The following is a 26,943-nucleotide window of genomic DNA, read 5'->3' as shown; positions in this document are numbered from 1 at the left end:
ATGGGATAGATTAAGCAACGAGACTACTAGGAGAATCGTCAACCAAGAACCAACAATAAATACACTAGCAAAGAGACAAATGAACTGGGATGGGCATTTCATGAGGATGCAACCCAACATAATTACAAGAAAAGTCCACGAAGCAAATAACATCGTAAACAAAAAGAGGCAGACCAAGAAAAAAAATTAAGTAGCAGAGGCGGGAAAAGTCAAACAGAAATCACTTGACGAATTGAAAATAATAGCAGGAAATTGGGTGAATGGAAATTAAAATATCTAGCCCAAATCCAACACCCTGATATGGTAAAAGCAAGGGGAGAAAGAAAGATTTGGTCGAATTAGATAGTAGGCTTACTGCATGGTTTAAAATTATAATTTTTATAGAGGCCTATTGATACTATAAACAGGATTCTTTGTCTACTGCATTGCTGTTTGGATGAAAGTAACTTTGCAAAAGAATATTTCAAGAGGAATTATTGATCCAGAAAATGCCGACTGAAGGCGAATTATTAAAATTATCACAAGTTTCATACTAAGATGTACAGACATTTTAAACGACACATATGGTCTTTTACAAAATGTCATCTCACAAAGCGCGTCTATGCATGAGTGAGTAATCAACGGTAGATACAGTCAAGTAATCAATAGATTAGTGAACAGAGAGGAAAGAAGTAAATGAACGATACTCCCAGGTGAAAAAATCAAGACTGCAATTGAAATGTTTGCAACAAACAAGTTAAAAAATAAGTTAGATTTATTTAAAACACAAAAGATGATGTGCTCTATATAAATATGCCAAAACAAAGGAGTAATATTGTTATTAAAATGATTACTTATTTCAAAAATATTTCTTGCGAAAGAACCACAAATAAACATTGTAATTAAGATATTTTCTACAATTTGTGGTTTATGCTCATATCATTAATTCGGAACATTCATTGTCATTATTTCATAGTGTACCTATTAACAGAGCTACACCATAAATATTTAGATATTCATGACATTTCTTGTCTACTGAACCTACATTCCCTCAATACGCGCACTTTGCTGAATAGAGTGTTACTATATTTTGAGAAATTTTTCTAACGATATTTTAAAAATATTCATCACAGTAATACTGCAGACCTGAAATATTAATAAATTATTAAACTATAACTAAATACGTACCATCATGTTAGTTTCTTCTTGTCCATCTCCTGCAAAAAGGAAAACATTAATTGAAAATGTACTCTTTTAGACAGGAGAGCAAAAAATATGTAAAAGAATCCATATGATGATAAACTAAACAAAACATTAAGATAAAGTGTACCAAAACCTTGTAAAATATTTAATGAGAAATAGTACACAATAGTACACAACAAGATAAACTAAAATGTTATGACATTTGATATTTTTAACATTTAAAAAATTGTTTACTCTATCAACAATAACCACATTTTTTCGACTGAAAAATGGTAATATTTAATAAACAAATTGAATATCTTAGAAATTACTGAATATTTTTTTAACTATTTTTTTTTTTGTTTATACTGGTACCACAATGCAACTTTTTCTGCAAGCAAAATAAAATGTTTTCTAGTGGTTATTAATGCAAAATTTTTTTGCAAATTTATTTTTCAATTTTGATTTACAATTATTTAAATAAATAAGGGTCAAATTTAATGTAGTAGGTAAGCTTTATATGAAAGATTGTTCCTTCAGCTTTGCAGAAAAAAATCGTAAAAACCTTAATAAAAACATGAATTACCGCAGCAGTTAAGAAAGTAAATTTTGTGCAAAAATTACCCATACTTCATTATTTAAACAATAATAAATATGAATAATATACTTTCTTGAAAACATCTTTTGTTATCACCTAAACTTTGATATAACTTGTTCCAACCTGTACAGAATTACATTTTGATTTTATTTTATTTTACTGAGCTATAAAACAAGTATGTACTTAGAATATGTAGTAGACCTTGGTAATTTTAAAATGTGACAAATGCAAAAAGTTTAAAAAAAAATGTAGTAAAATATTTTTTCTGTTTTGAAATTTCTCATGAGTATACTTATCATATTATAGGGTGAGACAAATAAACCGCTTATTAGAAATATCTCGAAAACTAAAAGTAACAGAATCATGAACATTGTAATGAAGGGGTTTTGAAGAGTGATCTATTTAATAAAAATATTTTCATCTAATTGCAACTTCCGGTATGTTGCCTATAACTTCGTTTTTTTAAATGGGACACCATTTTTTAATTCTCCTCGATGTATTCTTTCTTAAAATATGAGGTTTTGTAATGTTACATAGAGTAGTTTAAAAGATAATTACGTTTTTTATTAATTTCGTAGCAAATTTCACACCTTGTAGACCTGTGGTAGTTGACATCAAAAACACTATTTATGTTTAAATGATTTTTAATAAAGTCTACTATTAAAAATTATTAGTATAGCTAAATGTTGAATTTTAGTATACAGGGTTGGTCGAAACTCGGGATGAGTATTTTCTTAAATGGAAATGGGATATGTGACCCTGTATTCCCCACAACTAACTTATTTCTTCTTCTTCTTGTAGTTCCTTCTCCTATCGGAGGTTGGCTATCATCACAGCTATCCGTACCTTATTGGCGGCTGCTCTGAAAAGATCTACTGAGCTGCAACTATACCACTCTCTTAAATTTATCAGCTAGGAAATTCTTCTTCTACCTATAGATCTTTTACCCTTTATTTTACCTTGCATTATGAGCCTTAATATCTCATATTTCGCACCTCTGGTAATGTGGCCTAAATATTCGAGCTTTCTTGTTTTGATGTTCTTTATCACCTCGAAATCCTTTTGCAGCCTTCTTAACACTTCTGCATTTGTAACTCGTTGGATCCATGGTATTTTAAAAATCCTTCTATAGCACCACATCTCAAAGGCTACCAACTTCTTTAATTTGTGCTTAATTGTTAATCGCACCAACAATCTTAACTACGTAGGTATTTTGATAGCTCAACCATTATTGATAATTTTAAGGATCAGTCTAGATTAATATGTATTTATTTCCGAAAATTTATTTGTGATTGAATATTTTCACGGCGAACCTAATAAAATTTCACGTATTTTTGTTGCAATTAATGTTTGGCTTGAATCACCAATAACTCACAAATTAAAGCAGTTAGGTATTATAGGGAATGCTTAAGAAATAACAAAGTACCATAAAATATATCACTTCATTACAATACTAAAATACAGGGTGTTCCATAGACTCGCAAGAAACTCAGAAAATACTCATTCTGAGTTTCGACCAACCCTGTATACTAAAATTAAAAATTTAGCTATACTAACCATTCTTAACAATAGTAGACTATATTAAAAATCATTTGAACATAAACAGAGTTTTTGATGTCAAACTACTACAATTCTACAGGGTGTGAAATTTGCTACAAAATTAATAAAAAAAAACGTAATTATCTTTTAAACTACCCTATATACAAATTACATTACAAAACCTCATATTTTAGGAAAGAATACAACGAGGAGAATCCAAAAATGTAAAAATATACAGGGTGTCCCATTTAAAAAAAACGAAGTTATTGAAGGGTTCGGGGCAATAAGGGACCTAGCCAGATTTTTTGAAATTTGAAGATTTTAGTAAAACTGGCTCTGTAACAATGATCTCAAGCCACCAGCGAAGTTTACGGCTATTGGGCAATAGATGTGACCACCAGGCTAGAACGACCTTGTTGCCGACTTGCAAAATAATGTAAAATTTTTAAGCAAGAACGTCATAAGCCACAATAAAATCAATATGGCGAAAAGTGATTGAAGAGTGTTAAAAGAAAAACAATTATTTTATAAGGAAAAATACAGTAGTTCAGGTTCCGATTTTGACTCACGATTATGTAGTAAAGGATCGAGAATATTCTCCACACACGAGTTACAGTGAAGAATCTTCTCCGAAAAAGGTAAGTAAACATTTTAGTGGCTTGAGACCTTGCTGTAGGATATGTGGCTTGTGTCTTATAATAAGTTAAATTTATTGAACTCATATCTTCTGGAGAGGAAATTCTATGTTGAATTAAACAAGGAAAGGTCAGACATCTTCAGTGTAGATGTAGGAGTGCCGCAGGGATCTGTGTTGGGACCACTGCTATTTCTTATTTTTGTCAATGACCTACCCGATCATATTACTCATGACCACATTGTAATGTACGCAGATGACTCATCTGTGATTGTATCAGCACATACATACGTAGAGCTTCAAAATAGAGTGTCAAGGGTTATCAGATTATTCCAAACATGGTGTACACAAAACTTGCTACAACTGAATATTGATAAAACATCGTATATACATTTTAGATGCAAACGAAATATGCCAGTTGTGTCTATTCCTGAAATTGTAAATATTCCAAACATAAAATTTTTAGGTGTATTCTTGGACCAGTTTATGAGTTGGGATGTTCACGTTGAATATGTTAATAAGAAACTAAATTGTTCATTCTATGCTTTAGTACAGTTGAAGAGAACACTCAGTATTAAAACTCTCATTAATGTATATTATTCTTTGGTTTGTTGTCACCTTACTTATAATGTTACGTTATGGGGTAATTCCACAAAATCAGACACAGTGTTTATTAAACAGAAGAGAATTATTAGACTTATCTTCAATATTCCTTTTGGGCATACTTGTAAGCAAGTTTTCATTAATAACAATATCTTACCGTTGCCTTCCATATATATCTTGAAATCCATATTGTATATTAAGCATAATTTACATTCATTCAAGAGAAATTCTGATTTACATGCATACTCAACTAGGAATGCCAATCAGTTTGTTACTGTTGGTCACAAACTATCCAAATTTGAGAAGTCCACAGATTATGTGGGGGTCAGGCTATATAATCATCTTCCAAATGAAGTTAGATCTTTGCATCCGGTGAAATTCAAAAGAATTGTGAAAAGTATACTATGTAAACATGCATTCTACAGTGTAGAAGAATACTTAGCAACTAGATTGCTGTTATGAGTTCTGTCTAATATTAATAATTTTCATATTTATCAATGTACATTATGTTAAATCTAAAATTTAAGTGTATGTATAGGTATTTGATTATGTGTCTGTGACTATATTGTGTTGTATATCTGACGTGTATATCCATCTTTATGATGGCAGCTGTAAAGCTATACCAATAAAGTATTCTATTCTATTCTATTAACATTAAATTTACTTTTTTAGTAAAACGTAGTCCTAAATAACCTGTTTTAAATTTTTTTATTGATAAAGAGCCATTAAGACTAATATTCTATTTAAATTCGTTTGTCAATAACACGTTTTAAGACCAAAAAAGTATTTTATTTAGTAGGTGGCTCGGTCCCTTCTTGGTTCTATAGCGAACACTCAAATTCCATATTCATTAAAAACACCCTAAATGGAGCGTTTGATGAAGTAAATGTTGGTAAGAGTGTTAATAAAGTTTGGTGACAACAAAAAAAATTCAGGATATAAACTTTTACAATATAATCCTTTCATAAACCAGCAGTTTTATCTCAGTATTATTGGAATCAGTACAAGTAACATTGAACAAGACTATAAACAAGTTGATGAAGCAGAGGAAGTAGACAGGGATGATGAAACCGATTTTTTTTAAATAAAAAATAATGTAGGTCAATTCTTTATTTTAGAATGATTCATTTTGTTATTTTCAAAAAGATCATAAGCCACATTTATTTGTTTAATAAATTTTTTCTTAACAAATGCAGTTTCATTTTGTATCTTTCTTTGAAAAAATATATTTAATAATTTATTATGCATGTAAGGAATTAAGGTAAACATTATAAAATATAAAAATATGATTTCAGGATTTAGTCAAAAACTTTAAACGTGATTTACTCAAAACTTTTCAAATGAGGCTTAGGTCCCTTATTGCCCAGACCCCTTCAGGCAACTTCCGGTATAACCGGAAGTAGCAAATAGATGAAAATATTTTCATTAAATAGATCACCCTTCAAAACACATTCATTCAAATTTTCACGATTCTGTTGCCTTTAGTTCTCGAGATAGTTCTAATAAGCTGTTTATCTGCCTCACCCTGTACACTTTCAGAACACAACCTTATCAAATATCTTTAAGAAATTGAATAATACATACCTCCATGATGACTATAACCGGGATTTGAATCGTAGGCTTGCTCTTGCTGATCAAGCATGGAGTCCAAGTTGTGTGCTTGTACAAATAAATTATTTTCTTGCTGTCTTCTGCGTAGATCATCATGTTGGGCCATTATTCTTGCCTCCATATCAGCTGTTGTCCGCTTCATTTGTTCTTCTGACCTCATCCGTTCTTCCTCGACCTGCCTTTGCTTCATTTCCCATTCTCTCTTTTGACGTTCTTTGTCTAATTCACGAGCTGCCAATTGATCTCTCAGCATATCGGTTTCATGTTCATATCTTTCAAATTCCATTTTGGCCTCAAGTTTAGCTATTCCAAGTTCTAAATCTTTCTTGACCTGATCGATTTTCTGATCATGAAGATCGTAGAGTTGCTTCCATCTCATTCCATAATCATTCTCAAAAGATCCGCCAACGCCAAATCTAGGTCCAATTTCTCTTTCTTTCATAAAACCTGGGTGTTTCTTGTTGATATTCTTTTCTGAAAAGCCATCGTTGTCATTTACAACTTCGTAGGCTTCTACAATGCAAGGTCTGACGGAACCTGTTAGGAAAAAGCAGCCATCTGAACATTTTCTGATCGCGTGTAAAGCTGATCCTTTGCGCACAAAATCGACGATAGCTTCACCTGTGGGTTTTCCTCTTTCGTCAACACGGACTGTTGCCTTTTCAATTTCTCCAAATATAGAAAATGCGTAGTGCAATAATTCGTTGGTTACATAGCCCGTGAGATTCTTTACTTTAACTGTAGCATTATTTGGAGCATATCTTATTTTGAGACTGCGAGACTTCAAGACAGTTCCATCGAGCTCTCTCTTAGCCTTTTCTGCATTGGCGTGGTAATCTACCTTGATGAATCCAAAATTTTTATCCTTGTTTATAAACACCTCTGCGGTTTCCCCGTAAGGTTTAAATAGTTCAGTGATGTCCTCTTCTGTAACTTCAGATCCTATGTTCCCTATATACAATCTGTTTCTGCCGCTAAACTTGCGTTCTGTCACATCTACAGGCGGTACATCAAAGGAGGGGCCAGCCATCTGCTGAACCTTCTCCATAAATTTGTCCTCAGCACCGCGTCCCATGCGTCCTCCCATTCGTCCTCGTCCCATATTATCTCCTCTTTGATCATCACGGCCCTCACGATCCCTTCCACCAGGGCGATTTCCGTCGCCTTCTTGGCGATTGTCATTACCATTGTTTTCATCTTTGTTTGCGTGGTTTCTATTAACACCTCCATAATTGCCTCTACCTCGTCTATTTTCAAAATGCTGGTTTCCACCATGGTTCTGGAAAAAATAAAATATAAGTAATATGAAGTACTTTACTTGAGCCCATCAGAATCAAACCTGCTAAATCCTAAATTTTTCGTTTTGCTAAATCCAAATTAAAATACAAATTTCTGAAGATGTAATGAAAAATGACAAATTAGTGTGAATTTTATGATATTTATTGATGCAGCTTTGATTGGGAAATGAAATTGAGACATTTTTAATGTTTTTTTAGCCTCCTAACAAAATTTTAAAACATGACATGACATCTAGTAGGTTTTGATTCTATAGGCCTCACTTAACAATTTACTTTACAATATTTTATAAAATTAATAGACAAAAAATACTTTCAGCCTGTTTAATAAGAAAAAAAAAAGAAAACTAAAAAAAAAAATAAAAACAAAAGAATAAAAAAGAACAAAAACAACGATATAACAAAAGCATAAAGGCATAAAGCATCTACACAATTTAAAAGGATACAAACTGAAAAAATATACATATCTAGAAATCAAGAAGGGCACATAACCAGCAATCCAAGAAAAATAAAATCGATCTGGAAAACCCATTTCTGAACTCTTTTAGGGACACAAGAAAATAAAGAGTAATATTATGGAGACGCAGCACATTGTGGAGACAGAATATAAGATATAAAAACGCGCCGACAACGGAAGAGGTAAAGCAAGCAATACAAGCACAAAGGAATAACAAGGCTCCAAATGTTCCAAATGTTGACAACGTCCCATCTGAACTATCAACACCTAGTATGACAATCCCATCTGAACTATCAATACCTAGTATGACAAATGCAGTCGCATGAACAAGATCCCTACGGACTGGAAAACCAAAATTTTTACTTACATACTCAACAAAGAACTCCAACAATTAACTAAAAATATTTGGAAACCAGCTTTTTACTAAGTATATAAGAACAACTAGTATGTTACAGGTTTTTGACAGAAAAGTTCTACAAAAGATATTTGGACATATTGACGAAAACAGAATATGTACAATATCCATGTACCATAATGAACTCTACCAACTGTTCAAAGAGGCAGTCATCTCAGAATTCTTTCAATTTCAAAGAATTCCTAGGGTAAATTCATTTTTCTGTCCCTCAGGTTTGGCGCAACCATATAGTATGAATTGAAAAGGATTCAGAACTGCAAAAACACCATATTTTAAAACCAAACCACATTATGATAATAAAAAAACCTCTCGATGTGACACAAAAATCCCTCTCAGTTCCATTTACTATATGAATCATACCAAAGTATTGAAAACAAAACATTCATAATGAGGGGTCATAAAATTTTATCCTAAACAATTAATAATTAAAATTTTATTGATATGACATGATTAGACAACTATTTGGGATATAATATAGCAGTAAATAAATAATTGGAATATTGTAATTCATAATGCTTACTCAAATAACTCGGACAAGAATGGCTGAAATTTTAGGAATTTTGTTAATTTTTTTTTCAACAGTATTTCTTTACCGAATACCCTGAACAGTGATGCAGACCAAACGAAGCTGTGTTAGTTACAGCAAATCGATGACTTATACAATAAAGTACTTACCTATGTCAAACAATAGTTTAAAATAATGGTTGGCAAATATGAGTAGAAAATATAAAGGTCCAGACCTACAGAGTGTGTTGAGGTGCGCTTCACCAGTTTACCAATTTCAAAATATACAGGGTGTTTCATTAATAATTGTCCATATAGTAACTGGAGAAACCTTAGCACAAAATACGAAGATTTAACCTATGACGCTTACATAAAATGTGGTTCCTTACTGTGTTACAGGGTGTTTTATCTAAAAATTTATAAACTATTTTTGCTCACCATTTTAAAACTATTTGGCGTATCCTTTTCATACTTGGCAGAAAGTGCGACTACTATACACCCTAATAAATTATGATAAACAAATGTTTATAGCTACTACCAGAGATGTACGACAGGGGATACTGAAGGGTTGACCCTTCTCAAATTCTACTCCACTGGAGGAATTACTATTTTAGTGCCATTTTTGGATTCTCCAATACTTTCTACGTATATAATATACTCTTCATTGGTAACGATAAAGTCATTAGTTTTTGAGATATTTATGATTAAAATTTAAAAATTATTTCGTCGCCTTAATACTATAACTTGATAACTCAAAATTAGTAGTTTTGAGATAAACGAGTTTAAAGATTTTAAAGATATTTGTGCTGCTACCATGATGTTGGTAAATACGGAATTCACTCTGCGGCTCTAAAATACTGTTCCTTAACTTTTTGACAACTGATCTATTTAGGAATATGGTGTAAATTTGTTTTCCAATATGGAAAAAAACATGAAAAATTAAAGTTATCAACTTTTAGCACTACCATAATGTTAACATTTGGTAATATCGCATGTTGTGCTAAGTCGCATATAAGTGAACTTTTTAACACAACTAATATTTTAAACATTATTTTGTTGAAAATTAGCCCTTTGCCATGGGGGTTGCCAGATCTGCTAACAATTCTCGAATTCTTGCATTAAAATGAACCGAATAAACAGATAGCAATTATGTGGTAAGTTCAATGGTTTCAGAGAAACACGTGCTAAAACTAGATAACTCGAGTTATCTAGTTATAGCATTCAGTGTATGTCGTATTCACGATTATTTCGATTAAATAATAGCTTGATAACTTATCTTGTCAAGTTTTAGCACTGAATATTAGTGGCATTTGAGTTTTATCAACTTTCGTCAATCATAAATAAATACTTAACCCGTTTGAAGTGAGATATCAAGTTCTTACACAATATGGAGGCAAATAAAATACATCTTGTGAACTAGTGATCTCAAAAACGTCAATTTTGGAGTTATCAAGTTATAGTATTAAGGCGACGATTTGTACCCAGTATTTTAAAACTATTTGGCGTATCCTTATAATACTTTGCAGAAAGTGTAGATACTGTACACCCTACTAAATTAAGATAAACAAACGTTTCTAGCTACTACCAGAGGCGTACGACAGGGGATACCGGGTGGTTGACCCTTCCCAAATTCTACTCCACTGGCGAAATTGCTATTTTAGTGTAATTTTTTTGATTTTCCAATACTTTTTATGTAAATAAACATACTCTTCATTCGTAATGATAAAATTATTAGTTTTCGAGATATTTGAAATTAAAAATGAAGTGACACAATACATTAATCAAAAGACTAAGTTTTCACTCTAATGGCATATAACATATCCCACCAGAATGAAAACAGAAACTGTCGTTTCATTTTTAACTTCAAATATCTCGAAAATTAATGACTTTATCGTTACGAATGAAGTGTATATTATTTTCATAGAAAGTATTGGAGAATCCAAAAATTGAACTAAAATAGCAATTCCAAGAGTGGCGTAGAATTTGGAAAGGGTCAACCATTCACTTTCCCCCGTCATATGCCTCTGGTTATAGTCAGAAACGTTTGTTTAACATAATTTAGTAGTTTGTACAGTACCTACACTTCCTGCCAAGTATGAAACGGATAAGTTCAATAGTTTTACAATTCTGAGCAAAAATAGTTTTTAAATTTTTAGATAAAACAACCTCTAACTTAGTAAAGAACCACATTTTATTTAAGTGTTTTAGGTTAAATCTTCGTATTTTGTGCTAAGGTTTCTCCAGTTACTATATGGACAATTATTAATGAAACACCCTGTATAATAGTGACAAGAAAAAAAACATAGTTGGAAATTGCACATGTGTGCAATTATAAACAATTATTTACTTTTTGATAAAATCGATCAGACATGTACAAAAGTAGTAAAACTAAATAAAATATTTCTAAAAAACAATAAAACTTAATATTACAATGTATGAAAGCTGTCAAACAGTGTGTAAATTTTCATTGCACTTTTGGCACACATATTATAATGGTTTATCTCTTACATTGTCTGCATCTTCTTCTTGACTTTTCAGGGTGCCCTATTACGATGAATGTGGTTCACTTTGTCAGTTCTCATTTCTTTTGGTAATTCTGAATTTGTTGGCTTTTCTCGTCCTTTGTATTTAGGAACTTATGTACCCTCATCTTCAATGGCTGAGAATTACAGTCTTCTGACATTATTTATACCATAACAATATAAGAGCAAAATTATAATTGCGATATTTTAGAGTCATTTGCCAATTTATAAATTGTCCATGCTTTGCCGATTGTATGTCTATAGTGTTTATAAAAAAAGACCACCACCATTTCTTTCCTCTTACTCTTAGAGGATAATTGGTCATGCTGTTATCGTATAGATCAACACCAACACCCCAACACAAATTGGCAAATGACACTACAATATCGCAGTTACAGTTTCGCTCTTATATTATTATGACACTAATAAAATCAGAAGAAGGTATGTAATTCATTCTCAGCCAGCGCAGATCAGGGTACATCAGCTTCTAAATCCAAATGACGAGGAAGATCGACAAATTCAGAATTATTGAAAGAAATAAGAACTAACAAAGTGAACAACATTCATCGTAATACAGTACCCTAAAAAGCCGAGAAGATGCAGACAATGTAAAAGTCAAAGCATGTTACCATGTATGTGTCAAAAGTGCAATGTACATCTACACTTTGCATGTTTTGACAGCTTTCATAAATTGAAATATTAAGTTTTTATAGTTTTTTAGAAATATTTTATTTAGTTTTACTACTTTTGTACTTTTAATTTTGAAATAAATCTCATAATTCATAAAAATGTATTTCATTTATTTCGTAACAGATTCCGTCATTGATGCAAAAAACTCATGAATGCACGTAACTTTTTCTTGATAAAATTATTTAAATTTTTTGTTTGGTTATTGTTAAATACATAGTCTATACTTTATAAAAATCATGTATTATTAACCATTAAATTACATATATAAGCAAAATGAAAATTTTACAAGAATTCGGAATAATACAGTCATGACGGACAATGTAAAAAATTGCTAAAGTAAGTATTTTATAAGTTATAAACAATTAAATATATTTGTTCTTGTTCTATAATAGCTATTTGTATAACAAGGGAGGAAAGTGCTACTTTTCCTCCCGAGAATGAAGTTTGGAAGTTTGAAGGGAGGAAAAGGCACTTTACTCCCATGTTATACATATGGTTTTTCCACCTTCCTCAAATAACAAGTCATTTTTTCATTTTTACTTAATTTATTTATGTAACTAACCAACAAAATTTATTAGAACTAAAACAAGTAGGTACAATATAACTGTCAACTGTCAAATATAAGTCAAATTATTAATGTAAACAATGTTAAATCAGAATAACAATTTACTGTTTTTTACCATTCTGCAAAATACAGAGTGTTTTTAAATAAACGTTTAAATGTATAGACACTTACGTAATATAAAATAGATATTGTACAGGGCGTCAATAAGTTATATTTCATGAATGAAATACCATGCCGTCACTTTTACTTTTCCTCCCAAGGAAGGAAAAATATTCCTCCCAAGGGAGGAAAAATATTCCTCCCAAGGGAGGAAAAATATTTTCCTCCCTAGGGAGGAAAAGTACAGCTTTGCTCCCTACAATCAGGTCCGGAAAAGTATACTTTCGGTAGAGGTAGGTGGAAAAATATATTTCAATATCATTAAACCTTTAACAATTAGAACACAAAGAATTTTCTAAAAAATAATATTTAGTTATAAAAAAAAATTCCTTTCAAAATGTTATGTTTTCCCATCAATGGCGCTTAATGGATTAAGGCTCATAAATAACAAATAGGGGTTGGCAAAAACCAAGGTTTTTTTCAAAAACAAAAAACCAGGTTTTTTTGGTTTAAACCAGGTTTCTTTGTTGACAACGTCCCATCTGAACTATCAACACCTAGTATGACAATCCCATCTGAACTATCAATACCTAGTATGACAAATGCAGTCGCATGAACAAGATCCCTACGGACTGGAAAACCAAAATTTTTACTTACATACTCAACAAAGAACTCCAACAATTAACTAAAAATATTTGGAAACCAGCTTTTTACTAAGTATATAAGAACAACTAGTATGTTACAGGTTTTTGACAGAAAAGTTCTACAAAAGATATTTGGACATATTGACGAAAACAGAATATGTACAATATCCATGTACCATAATGAACTCTACCAACTGTTCAAAGAGGCAGTCATCTCAGAATTCTTTCAATTTCAAAGAATTCCTAGGGTAAATTCATTTTTCTGTCCCTCAGGTTTGGCGCAACCATATAGTATGAATTGAAAAGGATTCAGAACTGCAAAAACACCATATTTTAAAACCAAACCACATTATGATAATAAAAAAACCTCTCGATGTGACACAAAAATCCCTCTCAGTTCCATTTACTATATGAATCATACCAAAGTATTGAAAACAAAACATTCATAATGAGGGGTCATAAAATTTTATCCTAAACAATTAATAATTAAAATTTTATTGATATGACATGATTAGACAACTATTTGGGATATAATATAGCAGTAAATAAATAATTGGAATATTGTAATTCATAATGCTTACTCAAATAACTCGGACAAGAATGGCTGAAATTTTAGGAATTTTGTTAATTTTTTTTTCAACAGTATTTCTTTACCGAATACCCTGAACAGTGATGCAGACCAAACGAAGCTGTGTTAGTTACAGCAAATCGATGACTTATACAATAAAGTACTTACCTATGTCAAACAATAGTTTAAAATAATGGTTGGCAAATATGAGTAGAAAATATAAAGGTCCAGACCTACAGAGTGTGTTGAGGTGCGCTTCACCAGTTTACCAATTTCAAAATATACAGGGTGTTTCATTAATAATTGTCCATATAGTAACTGGAGAAACCTTAGCACAAAATACGAAGATTTAACCTATGACGCTTACATAAAATGTGGTTCCTTACTGTGTTACAGGGTGTTTTATCTAAAAATTTATAAACTATTTTTGCTCACCATTTTAAAACTATTTGGCGTATCCTTTTCATACTTGGCAGAAAGTGCGACTACTATACACCCTAATAAATTATGATAAACAAATGTTTATAGCTACTACCAGAGATGTACGACAGGGGATACTGAAGGGTTGACCCTTCTCAAATTCTACTCCACTGGAGGAATTACTATTTTAGTGCCATTTTTGGATTCTCCAATACTTTCTACGTATATAATATACTCTTCATTGGTAACGATAAAGTCATTAGTTTTTGAGATATTTATGATTAAAATTTAAAAATTATTTCGTCGCCTTAATACTATAACTTGATAACTCAAAATTAGTAGTTTTGAGATAAACGAGTTTAAAGATTTTAAAGATATTTGTGCTGCTACCATGATGTTGGTAAATACGGAATTCACTCTGCGGCTCTAAAATACTGTTCCTTAACTTTTTGACAACTGATCTATTTAGGAATATGGTGTAAATTTGTTTTCCAATATGGAAAAAAACATGAAAAATTAAAGTTATCAACTTTTAGCACTACCATAATGTTAACATTTGGTAATATCGCATGTTGTGCTAAGTCGCATATAAGTGAACTTTTTAACACAACTAATATTTTAAACATTATTTTGTTGAAAATTAGCCCTTTGCCATGGGGGTTGCCAGATCTGCTAACAATTCTCGAATTCTTGCATTAAAATGAACCGAATAAACAGATAGCAATTATGTGGTAAGTTCAATGGTTTCAGAGAAACACGTGCTAAAACTAGATAACTCGAGTTATCTAGTTATAGCATTCAGTGTATGTCGTATTCACGATTATTTCGATTAAATAATAGCTTGATAACTTATCTTGTCAAGTTTTAGCACTGAATATTAGTGGCATTTGAGTTTTATCAACTTTCGTCAATCATAAATAAATACTTAACCCGTTTGAAGTGAGATATCAAGTTCTTACACAATATGGAGGCAAATAAAATACATCTTGTGAACTAGTGATCTCAAAAACGTCAATTTTGGAGTTATCAAGTTATAGTATTAAGGCGACGATTTGTACCCAGTATTTTAAAACTATTTGGCGTATCCTTATAATACTTTGCAGAAAGTGTAGATACTGTACACCCTACTAAATTAAGATAAACAAACGTTTCTAGCTACTACCAGAGGCGTACGACAGGGGATACCGGGTGGTTGACCCTTCCCAAATTCTACTCCACTGGCGAAATTGCTATTTTAGTGTAATTTTTTTGATTTTCCAATACTTTTTATGTAAATAAACATACTCTTCATTCGTAATGATAAAATTATTAGTTTTCGAGATATTTGAAATTAAAAATGAAGTGACACAATACATTAATCAAAAGACTAAGTTTTCACTCTAATGGCATATAACATATCCCACCAGAATGAAAACAGAAACTGTCGTTTCATTTTTAACTTCAAATATCTCGAAAATTAATGACTTTATCGTTACGAATGAAGTGTATATTATTTTCATAGAAAGTATTGGAGAATCCAAAAATTGAACTAAAATAGCAATTCCAAGAGTGGCGTAGAATTTGGAAAGGGTCAACCATTCACTTTCCCCCGTCATATGCCTCTGGTTATAGTCAGAAACGTTTGTTTAACATAATTTAGTAGTTTGTACAGTACCTACACTTCCTGCCAAGTATGAAACGGATAAGTTCAATAGTTTTACAATTCTGAGCAAAAATAGTTTTTAAATTTTTAGATAAAACAACCTCTAACTTAGTAAAGAACCACATTTTATTTAAGTGTTTTAGGTTAAATCTTCGTATTTTGTGCTAAGGTTTCTCCAGTTACTATATGGACAATTATTAATGAAACACCCTGTATAATAGTGACAAGAAAAAAAACATAGTTGGAAATTGCACATGTGTGCAATTATAAACAATTATTTACTTTTTGATAAAATCGATCAGACATGTACAAAAGTAGTAAAACTAAATAAAATATTTCTAAAAAACAATAAAACTTAATATTACAATGTATGAAAGCTGTCAAACAGTGTGTAAATTTTCATTGCACTTTTGGCACACATATTATAATGGTTTATCTCTTACATTGTCTGCATCTTCTTCTTGACTTTTCAGGGTGCCCTATTACGATGAATGTGGTTCACTTTGTCAGTTCTCATTTCTTTTGGTAATTCTGAATTTGTTGGCTTTTCTCGTCCTTTGTATTTAGGAACTTATGTACCCTCATCTTCAATGGCTGAGAATTACAGTCTTCTGACATTATTTATACCATAACAATATAAGAGCAAAATTATAATTGCGATATTTTAGAGTCATTTGCCAATTTATAAATTGTCCATGCTTTGCCGATTGTATGTCTATAGTGTTTATAAAAAAAGACCACCACCATTTCTTTCCTCTTACTCTTAGAGGATAATTGGTCATGCTGTTATCGTATAGATCAACACCAACACCCCAACACAAATTGGCAAATGACACTACAATATCGCAGTTACAGTTTCGCTCTTATATTATTATGACACTAATAAAATCAGAAGAAGGTATGTAATTCATTCTCAGCCAGCGCAGATCAGGGTACATCAGCTTCTAAATCCAAATGACGAGGAAGATCGACAAATTCAGAATTATTGAAAGAAATAAGAACTAACAAAGTGAACAACATTCATCGTAATACAGTACCCTAAAAAGCCGAGAAGATGCAGACAATGTAAAAGTCAAAGCATGTTACCATGTATGTGTCAAAAGTGCAATGTACATCTACACTTTGCATGTTTTGACAGCTTTCATAAATTGAAATATTAAGTTTTTATAGTTTTTTAGAAATATTTTATTTAGTTTTACTACTTTTGTACTTTTAATTTTGAAATAAATCTCATAATTCATAAAAATGTATTTCATTTATTTCGTAACAGATTCCGTCATTGATGCAAAAAACTCATGAATGCACGTAACTTTTTCTTGATAAAATTATTTAAATTTTTTGTTTGGTTATTGTTAAATACATAGTCTATACTTTATAAAAATCATGTATTATTAACCATTAAATTACATATATAAGCAAAATGAAAATTTTACAAGAATTCGGAATAATACAGTCATGACGGACAATGTAAAAAATTGCTAAAGTAAGTATTTTATAAGTTATAAACAATTAAATATATTTGTTCTTGTTCTATAATAGCTATTTGTATAACAAGGGAGGAAAGTGCTACTTTTCCTCCCGAGAATGAAGTTTGGAAGTTTGAAGGGAGGAAAAGGCACTTTACTCCCATGTTATACATATGGTTTTTCCACCTTCCTCAAATAACAAGTCATTTTTTCATTTTTACTTAATTTATTTATGTAACTAACCAACAAAATTTATTAGAACTAAAACAAGTAGGTACAATATAACTGTCAACTGTCAAATATAAGTCAAATTATTAATGTAAACAATGTTAAATCAGAATAACAATTTACTGTTTTTTACCATTCTGCAAAATACAGAGTGTTTTTAAATAAACGTTTAAATGTATAGACACTTACGTAATATAAAATAGATATTGTACAGGGCGTCAATAAGTTATATTTCATGAATGAAATACCATGCCGTCACTTTTACTTTTCCTCCCAAGGAAGGAAAAATATTCCTCCCAAGGGAGGAAAAATATTCCTCCCAAGGGAGGAAAAATATTTTCCTCCCTAGGGAGGAAAAGTACAGCTTTGCTCCCTACAATCAGGTCCGGAAAAGTATACTTTCGGTAGAGGTAGGTGGAAAAATATATTTCAATATCATTAAACCTTTAACAATTAGAACACAAAGAATTTTCTAAAAAATAATATTTAGTTATAAAAAAAAATTCCTTTCAAAATGTTATGTTTTCCCATCAATGGCGCTTAATGGATTAAGGCTCATAAATAACAAATAGGGGTTGGCAAAAACCAAGGTTTTTTTCAAAAACAAAAAACCAGGTTTTTTTGGTTTAAACCAGGTTTCTTTGATACAAAGTATAAATACTTCTGATACGATCAGTGCCCTGGTGATTTTACTATAGTGGTCTCACCACGTGTTAAGATTTTTATCATTGTATGAATTAACCAACTTAATAAAATTACCGTCCTTACTTTTGATCCGACCGATTTTATCAAAAAGTAAATATTTATTAATTGCACAGGGTCAATCCATACCAAGTGGTCCAATACAAATTAAGTTGGTTGCTTGCCTATTTTTAATATTTTATATTTTTCTATCTAATAAACTTCAGTCTATAGAGTGCAAAATTGCATTCGTTTTATTTTTAAAAAATTTATTTTGCCAATGGCGCTCATTTTTGTTTCAGCGTATCAATCATTTTCACGAAAAACATGGTTTCGCTCTTTAGCCAATATTTCACTGAGGTTTGTCCTAGTACAATAAATCAAAAACCAAGCCTTTTAGAAAAGTATGCTCTAAAACAATGGTCTGTGGCATTATTTAATTACAAACTACCCTTAAGACCTTAAATGAACCTCAAAGTTTGAAAAGGTAAACTGATAAAATTCAATTTTCAGCATTTCTCTTACAACATAAGGCAAGCAGATAATGGTTTGTAATTTTTTTCTGGAAAAGGAAATGAAAAAAGTTTGAGCTTTGAGACTTAGGTACATTTAAAAAAAATCTTAAAGATGTAATTTTTTGAAAAATGTCAAAGTTTGAAATTTATATCTTATATCTCTGATGAAGAAGCAAGTAAAGATTTGAAATTTGGCTAAATGTTAGCTCCTAATAAATAGAAAAAGGGGCGGAACTTAGTTGTAGACTTAAGGCAAATAGGAATTACTGGCCTGAGAAAATGGTCAAAAATCATTAATTTGGGCGTTTGCTGGCAGAGTTATTAAATTCAAATAAACTGTCTAATACAATAAAAATGAATGTATTTTCGCCAAATTTCAAAATAAATACAAGTCTATAGTACATTATAGAAACAGTAACTGTCATTTTTAATTTTCGCAGTTCAGAAGTTGGGATATGTCATCACATAAATCTTGAGATATGTTAACATTGCGTCCAGCTGCTGTTTTTAGTTCTGAAGGTGTAATTTTCCTCAAGATTTTATGAAAAAGCATGAAAGATTCATCATGAGCACCTAAATGATGTTTTGGGTCCAGAAGGTTCAAAAAAGTGCACATAGAAGTCATTATGTTCAATGCTGACAGTTTGTATTACCCCTAGCCACCACTTTCCATCATACACACAGGCTATTACATCATTTTCACTTAGGGAAAGTTAGATAACACTAAAGGTAGGTAACAAATTCTAAATATTTAGTTGCCTGGGATGTTTTAAAACATTTGGCTTTATTTTTTGAGATTGGTACGATTGGATGAAAAGAACGAGTGTCAGGAATTTTCAAACAAGTTACAAGTTTTAAATCTGTCTTTTAAGTTGTGATTCATGTTAGAATTTCTTCACTTTCAACATATTAATACTGAATACATGACACTGTTTACTATACAACACTAAATGTGCTCTGATTGAACTGAGCTCTGTCACTACAAGCACAGAAGAGTCTTGCTTGCAGAGACATGCTATGTACCTGCAAAGACATGAACTGCTCCTAGATACATTATTCCTACACAGTACAGGAGAGATTGCAGCTTTCCCCCCATGGGAAAATCAGTTATATATTTAACCAAATATATATTACCAATCACATTTTAGTAGTTTAAATTAATTACCAAACCTAAGTAGGTCTAATTTTAATGAGTAAGGTCATTAAGTACAAACTAATTATTTTCAAATAATTATGTGAAGAAATTTTCTGAACTGCTAAATATAAAAAGAGTAAATATTTCATAAAATAGTACAAATTTATATTCATTGTGAAATTTGGTGCAAATAAATTAATTTTTATTTCATTAGACAGTTTATTTTAATTTTAGTAACTGCACCCGCAAACACTCAAATTGACAATTTTTTACTATTTTCTCAGGTCTGTAACTTCGATATGCTTACAACTCCAAATTTTTACCCCTTATTCTACTTGTTAGGAACAAATTTCAAATTTTTACTTGCTTGCCCATCAGAGATATAAGGGGAAAAACTTTGAAATTTTTCAAAAAATATTTAAGATTTTTTTTGAAAAAATCTACTAAGTCTCAAAGCTCAAACTTTTTTCATTTAAAGTATGTATGAACGTCTTTTCCAGAAAAAAAAATTACAAACCATTATCGGCTTGCCTTAGGCCAGGCTTGGAACGGCCCCAAAGTAACATGGGGTGCTAGCTGTGTTTTCTTTCCTTTTCACTATTATATATTTTCTATCAATCTTTGCCGACGTTTAAATTGAGAAACTGGTGAAGTGTGCCTCAACCACTCTTGTTAGTCCCGACATTTACATTTTTTTTATTTCGCAAAGCGTGCCTTAACATGCTCCGTCAGAATTCTTTTTATCATCCCTAACATATTGTGTGTGTGTGTGTGTGTGTGTGTGTGTGTGTGTGTGTGTGTGTGTGTGTGTGTGTGTGTGTGTGTGTGTGTGTGTGTGTGTGTGTGTGTGTGTGTGTGTGTGTGTGTGTGTGTGTGTGTGTGTGTGTGTGTGTGTGTGTGTGTGTGTGTGTGTGTGTGTGTGTGTGTGTGTGTGTGTGTGTGTGTGTGTGTGTGTGTGTGTGTGTGTGTGTGTGTGTGTGTGTGTGTGTGTGTGTGTGTGTGTGTGTGTGTGTGTGTGTGTGTGTGTGTGTGTGTGTGTGTGTGTGTGTGTGTGTGTGTGTGTGTGTGTGTGTGTGTGTGTGTGTGTGTGTGTGTGTGTGTGTGTGTGTGTGTGTGTGTGTGTGTGTGTGTGTGTGTGTGTGTGTGTGTGTGTGTGTGTGTGTGTGTGTGTGTGTGTGTGTGTGTGTGTGTGTGTGTGTGTGTGTGTGTGTGTGTGTGTGTGTGTGTGTGTGTGTGTGTGTGTGTGTGTGTGTGTGTGTGTGTGTGTGTGTGTGTGTGTGTGTGTGTGTGTGTGTGTGTGTGTGTGTGTGTGTGTGTGTGTGTGTGTGTGTGTGTGTGTGTGTGTGTGTGTGTGTGTGTGTGTGTGTGTGTGTGTGTGTGTGTGTGTGTGTGTGTGTGTGTGTGTGTGTGTGTGTGTGTGTGTGTGTGTGTGTGTGTGTGTGTGTGTGTGTGTGTGTGTGTGTGTGTGTGTGTGTGTGTGTGTGTGTGTGTGTGTGTGTGTGTGTGTGTGTGTGTGTGTGTGTGTGTGTGTGTGTGTGTGTGTGTGTGTGTGTGTGTGTGTGTGTGTGTGTGTGTGTGTGTGTGTGTGTGTGTGTGTGTGTGTGTGTGTGTGTGTGTGTGTGTGTGTGTGTGTGTGTGTGTGTGTGTGTGTGTGTGTGTGTGTGTGTGTGTGTGTGTGTGTGTGTGTGTGTGTGTGTGTGTGTGTGTGTGTGTGTGTGTGTGTGTGTGTGTGTGTGTGTGTGTGTGTGTGTGTGTGTGTGTGTGTGTGTGTGTGTGTGTGTGTGTGTGTGTGTGTGTGTGTGTGTGTGTGTGTGTGTGTGTGTGTGTGTGTGTGTGTGTGTGTGTGTGTGTGTGTGTGTGTGTGTGTGTGTGTGTGTGTGTGTGTGTGTGTGTGTGTGTGTGTGTGTGTGTGTGTGTGTGTGTGTGTGTGTGTGTGTGTGTGTGTGTGTGTGTGTGTGTGTGTGTGTGTGTGTGTGTGTGTGTACATAAGGCATAATATAAAATAGTGCATACATTAGTCAAGACAAACATGATGATGAATAGATGAAGAGAGGACCTAGAAATCATATCAAATTTTTACTGGAATAAGATGGTAGAAGTGAAACAGAGTATGCTATTATTCCAACACATATTTTATGCTGAAGAGTACCAGAAAAAGAAAAGGTGTAAAGCCAGGGGACAATTTTGTATATTATATATAGTTTTGGTACATTCCATGTCAAATCACTCAGGCAAAAACTTTTGGATCTCTGATTTTTCTGAAACTTGGTGTATAGCTTTTGCAGGATGTAAAAATAAGATATTTAAGGTCAAAAAGTTCTCTTCTTTTTTTTTTCTCAAAATGTTTTATGCGATTTCACAGTGATTTGGTGTTTATTTAAACAATTTTGCATTTTCCATCGTAAAGTATCAATGGAACAAATAATATTTTAATAGAAGAGACTCAAAAATGTTATTATATGACATTATAACAAGTTATTTTAATTCAAAACTAGTTTTTTACATTTTCCTCCATTCCCAAAATACATCATAATCAATTTAGCTGAAAATTTGCCCACAGATAGCCAAAAAAAGGACTTCTAAGTGGTTAGAAGGATTTGAATTACATTACAATACCAAAAAAGTTACATGCAATAATATCAGACTCAAAAGTATATTAGTTCAGTCGTGATAGCATTTGACCTTGCATGCCGAGCTGCCCAAAATTTAATTTTTCTAATCTTTAGGGGGGTCAATAGTAGCCTAAATTGGCAAAAATGGTAGGAACTGCCATTGTTCCAAATAAATCGTATTTACAATTATTACAATTTCTTTAACAATTTTTTCGTGAAGTCTCTTTTGGTATTGTAATATAATTCAAATCCATCTAGCCACTTAAAGTCCTATGTTTTGGCTGTCTGTGGGCAAATTTTCAGCTAAATCGGTTATGATGTATTTTGGGAATGGAGGAAAATGTAAAAAACGGTATTTTAACGTTTTCTATATCGTCGTCAACACAAGAAAAACCCGTAACTCCATTTTCCTTAATTTTTCAGGAGAGCCTAAAACAGTAACATGAATAACATGTAACTCCAACATGGGTTCATAAAATAAAATATGGAAAACCATGTAACTCCAGCGATAGTTTAAAGCAACAAAAATCCCTTTATTTTTAAATCGTACTAAAAACATTTATTGCCCAAGTCAACTTACTTTATCATACTTCCTTAAAGATGTAAAATTAGAACTTAAAAACCTCTATTTCACTACAAAAAAAAACAAATCAAATCAACGGCAATAATCACTTAACTGACAACAGAAAATGCACGGGAGAGAGATACCTGCTTTTCTAGTATAAATTTTAAAATTAGAAATCTACATTTAAATGACGTATTATTTGTCGGATGGCTAGAATAGGGCGATTGGCTAATGGATGGCAGTAAAACCTCATTTTAAGTAAAAATTGGAGTTACGCGGTTTTCTTGTGTCGACGACGATATGTACATACCTAACATTTGATCGAAAACCTGTTTTGAATCAAAATAACTTGTTATAATACCATAGAATGAAAATTTTGAGTCCCATATATTAAAATATTATGTTTTCCATTAATACTTTGACAGAAAATGCAAATTTGTTTAAATATAAATACCAAATCACTGTAAAATCGCCTAAAATAACATTTTGAGAAAAAAAGAAGAAGACAATTCGACTTTAAATGTTTTATTTCTACATCCCGCAAATGCTATATACCAATTATCAGACAAATCGGAGATCCAAATTTGTGTGATCTGAAATAGAATCACCCTTTTACTTACATTACATTTGTAACAAAATAAATGAAGATATTTTATATTCGTATTGTTTCTTTTTCATTCCAGAATTTAGGTATTTGTTACCTGCTTTACAATCACACTTATGGATTGCATCGGTTCTATACTCCGAAGTGTTCTGTATTTCTTCCTTTCGGGTCTGTTTGAAGCCAGGAGCACTTCAAGGGGTCGGCGCTTATAAAAATAATTATAAAAACAAATAGATGATCACATTTGTAAGTAGTAACAGAAAAGTTGAATTTAAGGTGATTCAGACCAACAGTCACAGTACGATCAGATCTCAGTCAAATCTCTGTCAAAATTCACACCCAAAGTCCAGGCGGATCAGTCAGTCTACTTCAGCATTCAGATCGATCAAGATTATCGCATTTTTGGACAGTTTTTTAGTTTAAATCCATTATTTCATGAAATGTGTAGATTTATTTTTGTGTGCTGTTTGGTATTTTAACATGTTGAGGACGGCCTTATACAGGGTGTTTGGTAAAGAATGGGCCATAGCTTAACCTTATAGGTCGATTTAAGCTAACTTACCTTAGTATGAAAATTGATAATAACAAATCATATCTCAGTCAAATCTCTGTCAAAATTCACACTTAAAGTCCAGGCGGATCAGTCAGTCTACTTCAGTATTCAGATTGATCAAGATTATCGCAGACAGTTTTTTAGTTTAACTCCATTATTTCATTCTTCTGAGACAATTAGAATGAACCATAGAACGACAATATGTAAATGGTTATCATGTCTTATAGGATCAAAATCCACAATATGAAATCCTTTTCATATTGTGCGATTGAAATGTTTAGTATTTATTCTTGTGTCCTGTTTGGTATTTTAACACATTGAGGATGGCTGTATACAGGGTGTTTGGTAAAGAATGGGCCATAGCTTAACCCTAGATTCCTGAGGTTAAAATAGGTTGATTTAAGCTAACTTAGCTTAGTACGAAAATTGATACTAACCGAAATACAGGGTGTCAGTTAAACTTTTTAATTATTTATTCTTGAATATTTCCTAACAGGCATGGGATATTAACACGAAATTTTGTAATCAGGGGTTTTTTGAGACGAGAAATCTAAATTCGCCACCAAAAATGATGTATTACCCAGAGAGCGCCACATACTCCTTTCAGCGCTCATTTAATAGGTTCAATTTTTTTATTACCCACTCCACATACTTTCTTTTGGCTTCAAAATTTTTATTCTCTTAATATTTTTACTTGAAAAATGTATTCTACATTCATCTTACTAAACTCCACCGTTTTCGAGATAAACACATTTTAAATCTGCAAGGTAACATAATTTTTTGCATATCATTGTAGCTACACCCGAAAAATAACTTAAAACCATAAAAATTTACAAAAATGTATCGCAAATTTCTTCAAATTTTTCTCCAGCTCGCAAGAGAAGGGACCTGCAGTTGATGTTGCCATACAGCGTAATCCTAATACATATGAAGCTTAAAAGCAATGTAACGGAAGAAATTATTTTGAACTCATTAAAAGTTTCCTAATGTAGACCAAGTAGTGTGGGGACCACACTGAAGAGCAATACTCAAGGTGAGACCTGACCAAGGAGAAGTAAAGAACTCTAATGCTGGAAACGTTTGTAAAGTCATGAGTTGTTGTTTTTACGAAACCCAACATTTTCATAGAGGTTTGCATAACATTCATGATATGAGTATTGGAACAAAGAGAATTATCCAGTGTAATCCCCAAGTCCTTGATTTTATTTCCAGTATTGAGCAATTGGCCATCAATGTAATAGTTTGATTAGAGTTGTGACTACAGTTAAAGTTGATTACATGACATTTGCTGGAATTAAGGTTCATACCATTAAGTGAACACCATACAGAGAGGTTAATCAGTTCTAATTGCAATATGGCAGCATCATAATGATTTTCTATAATTTTAAAGAATCTATCTATCTATTAGCCTTGTGACATCCAATATTGGACATAGGCCTCCCCTTCGCTCCTCAATCTTTCTCTATCCTGAGCCATGTGCATCCATTGCACATGAGCCGGCTTGGTGTTTTAGGTCATCTACCCATCTCATCTGTGGTCTCCCTCTCTTTCGTTTTTATGTCCATGGTCTCCACTCTAATAATTTTATTCCATCTTTCGTCTTTTTGTCTAATCGTATGACCGGCGAATTTCCATTTTAGTTTAGCTGTTTGACGAGTAGCATCTTTAACTTTTGTGATATTTCTTACCCAGGAATTCCTTTTTTTATCTGACAGTCTTACGTTGATCAATTTTAAAGAACTATGTTTTAATGTTAGTTTTAGCATTAAAGTACTTTTAATGTTGGTTTATTAATGTGTTTTCTTTGCCAATAAATATTTTTTTCTTTAGTGTGATATTTTTTTTTACTTTACCCTATCATAAAATCGAATTCAAATGCCATGCCAGCAGCGGCCGGCACATATCACTTTAACCTTAGGACGGCTCTTTATCCTATGACATTCACTTAGCATTGCACCGTGAGTCCTAACGAATTACACAGAGGTTTAATGATTTTGTTGTGTGGCATAAATATGAGGCACACAGAAACAAAGAGTAAAACGGCATGGAATTCCTGTAATCTTACATCTCACAAACAAGATTTTTATAATATATAGTCATAAATATAATTGCTTCTAAAGTAGAACATAATGGCATATGAATAAATTGTAATTTCCTATCACGTTTTTAATTTTTGCTGAGAATCAGAGTACAATGAATGCGATAAATCGTAGAGTACTTTTCTTCACAAATACACGCTATTAATTTTTCATCCTTCATTGAAAATCAAAGCAATGCAGCAGCAAGTAACGAAAACATGGTACAATAACTGAAAACAGATGACTAACTGACTGTGTCATATTCACAACATCCTGAAAGTCCAGTCTAGTCAAGATCAAGTCAGTCTTGATTGCTGGCGGAGCTACTGGCCAGGCAGTGACTGTACTGTGTCCGTGAATTACCTCATTGCAGAATCAATCTTGACTGTACCTTCTCTCCCTGACTGTGAGTCTGAATCAACCCTTAAGGCTGGCCTCAAGTTGACACTCTTCTTGGTGATGTCACACAGGTGAGTCTAGTGAGAAAAAGCTGCTGGTAACTGGATCACTGTGCTACACACTAAGCTAATAAAAGATTG

The 26,943-nt window shown here is 32.4% G+C and overlaps 1 protein-coding gene across 2 annotated transcripts in view; it reads right to left on the bottom strand.

Annotated features, from left to right (window-relative positions):
- LOC126893172 (hrp65 protein-like) overlaps positions 1-26,943 on the bottom strand; it is a 98,259-nt gene that overhangs the window by 59,301 nt on the left and 12,015 nt on the right. For both annotated transcript variants that reach the window (XM_050663126.1, XM_050663125.1), the window contains exons 2-3: positions 6,120-7,425; positions 1,168-1,196 (exon numbers count right to left, since the gene is read on the bottom strand). In XM_050663126.1, coding sequence (XP_050519083.1) covers positions 1,168-1,196; positions 6,120-7,425 — 1,335 coding nt within the window. The remainder of the gene's footprint in view (positions 1-1,167; positions 1,197-6,119; positions 7,426-26,943) is intronic.

The sequence above is a fragment of the Diabrotica virgifera genome, chromosome 10, assembly GCF_917563875.1.
Source record: "Diabrotica virgifera virgifera chromosome 10, PGI_DIABVI_V3a".
Classification (NCBI taxonomy): domain Eukaryota; kingdom Metazoa; phylum Arthropoda; class Insecta; order Coleoptera; family Chrysomelidae; genus Diabrotica; species Diabrotica virgifera.
This window is presented reverse-complemented; position numbering and strand designations above follow the sequence as displayed.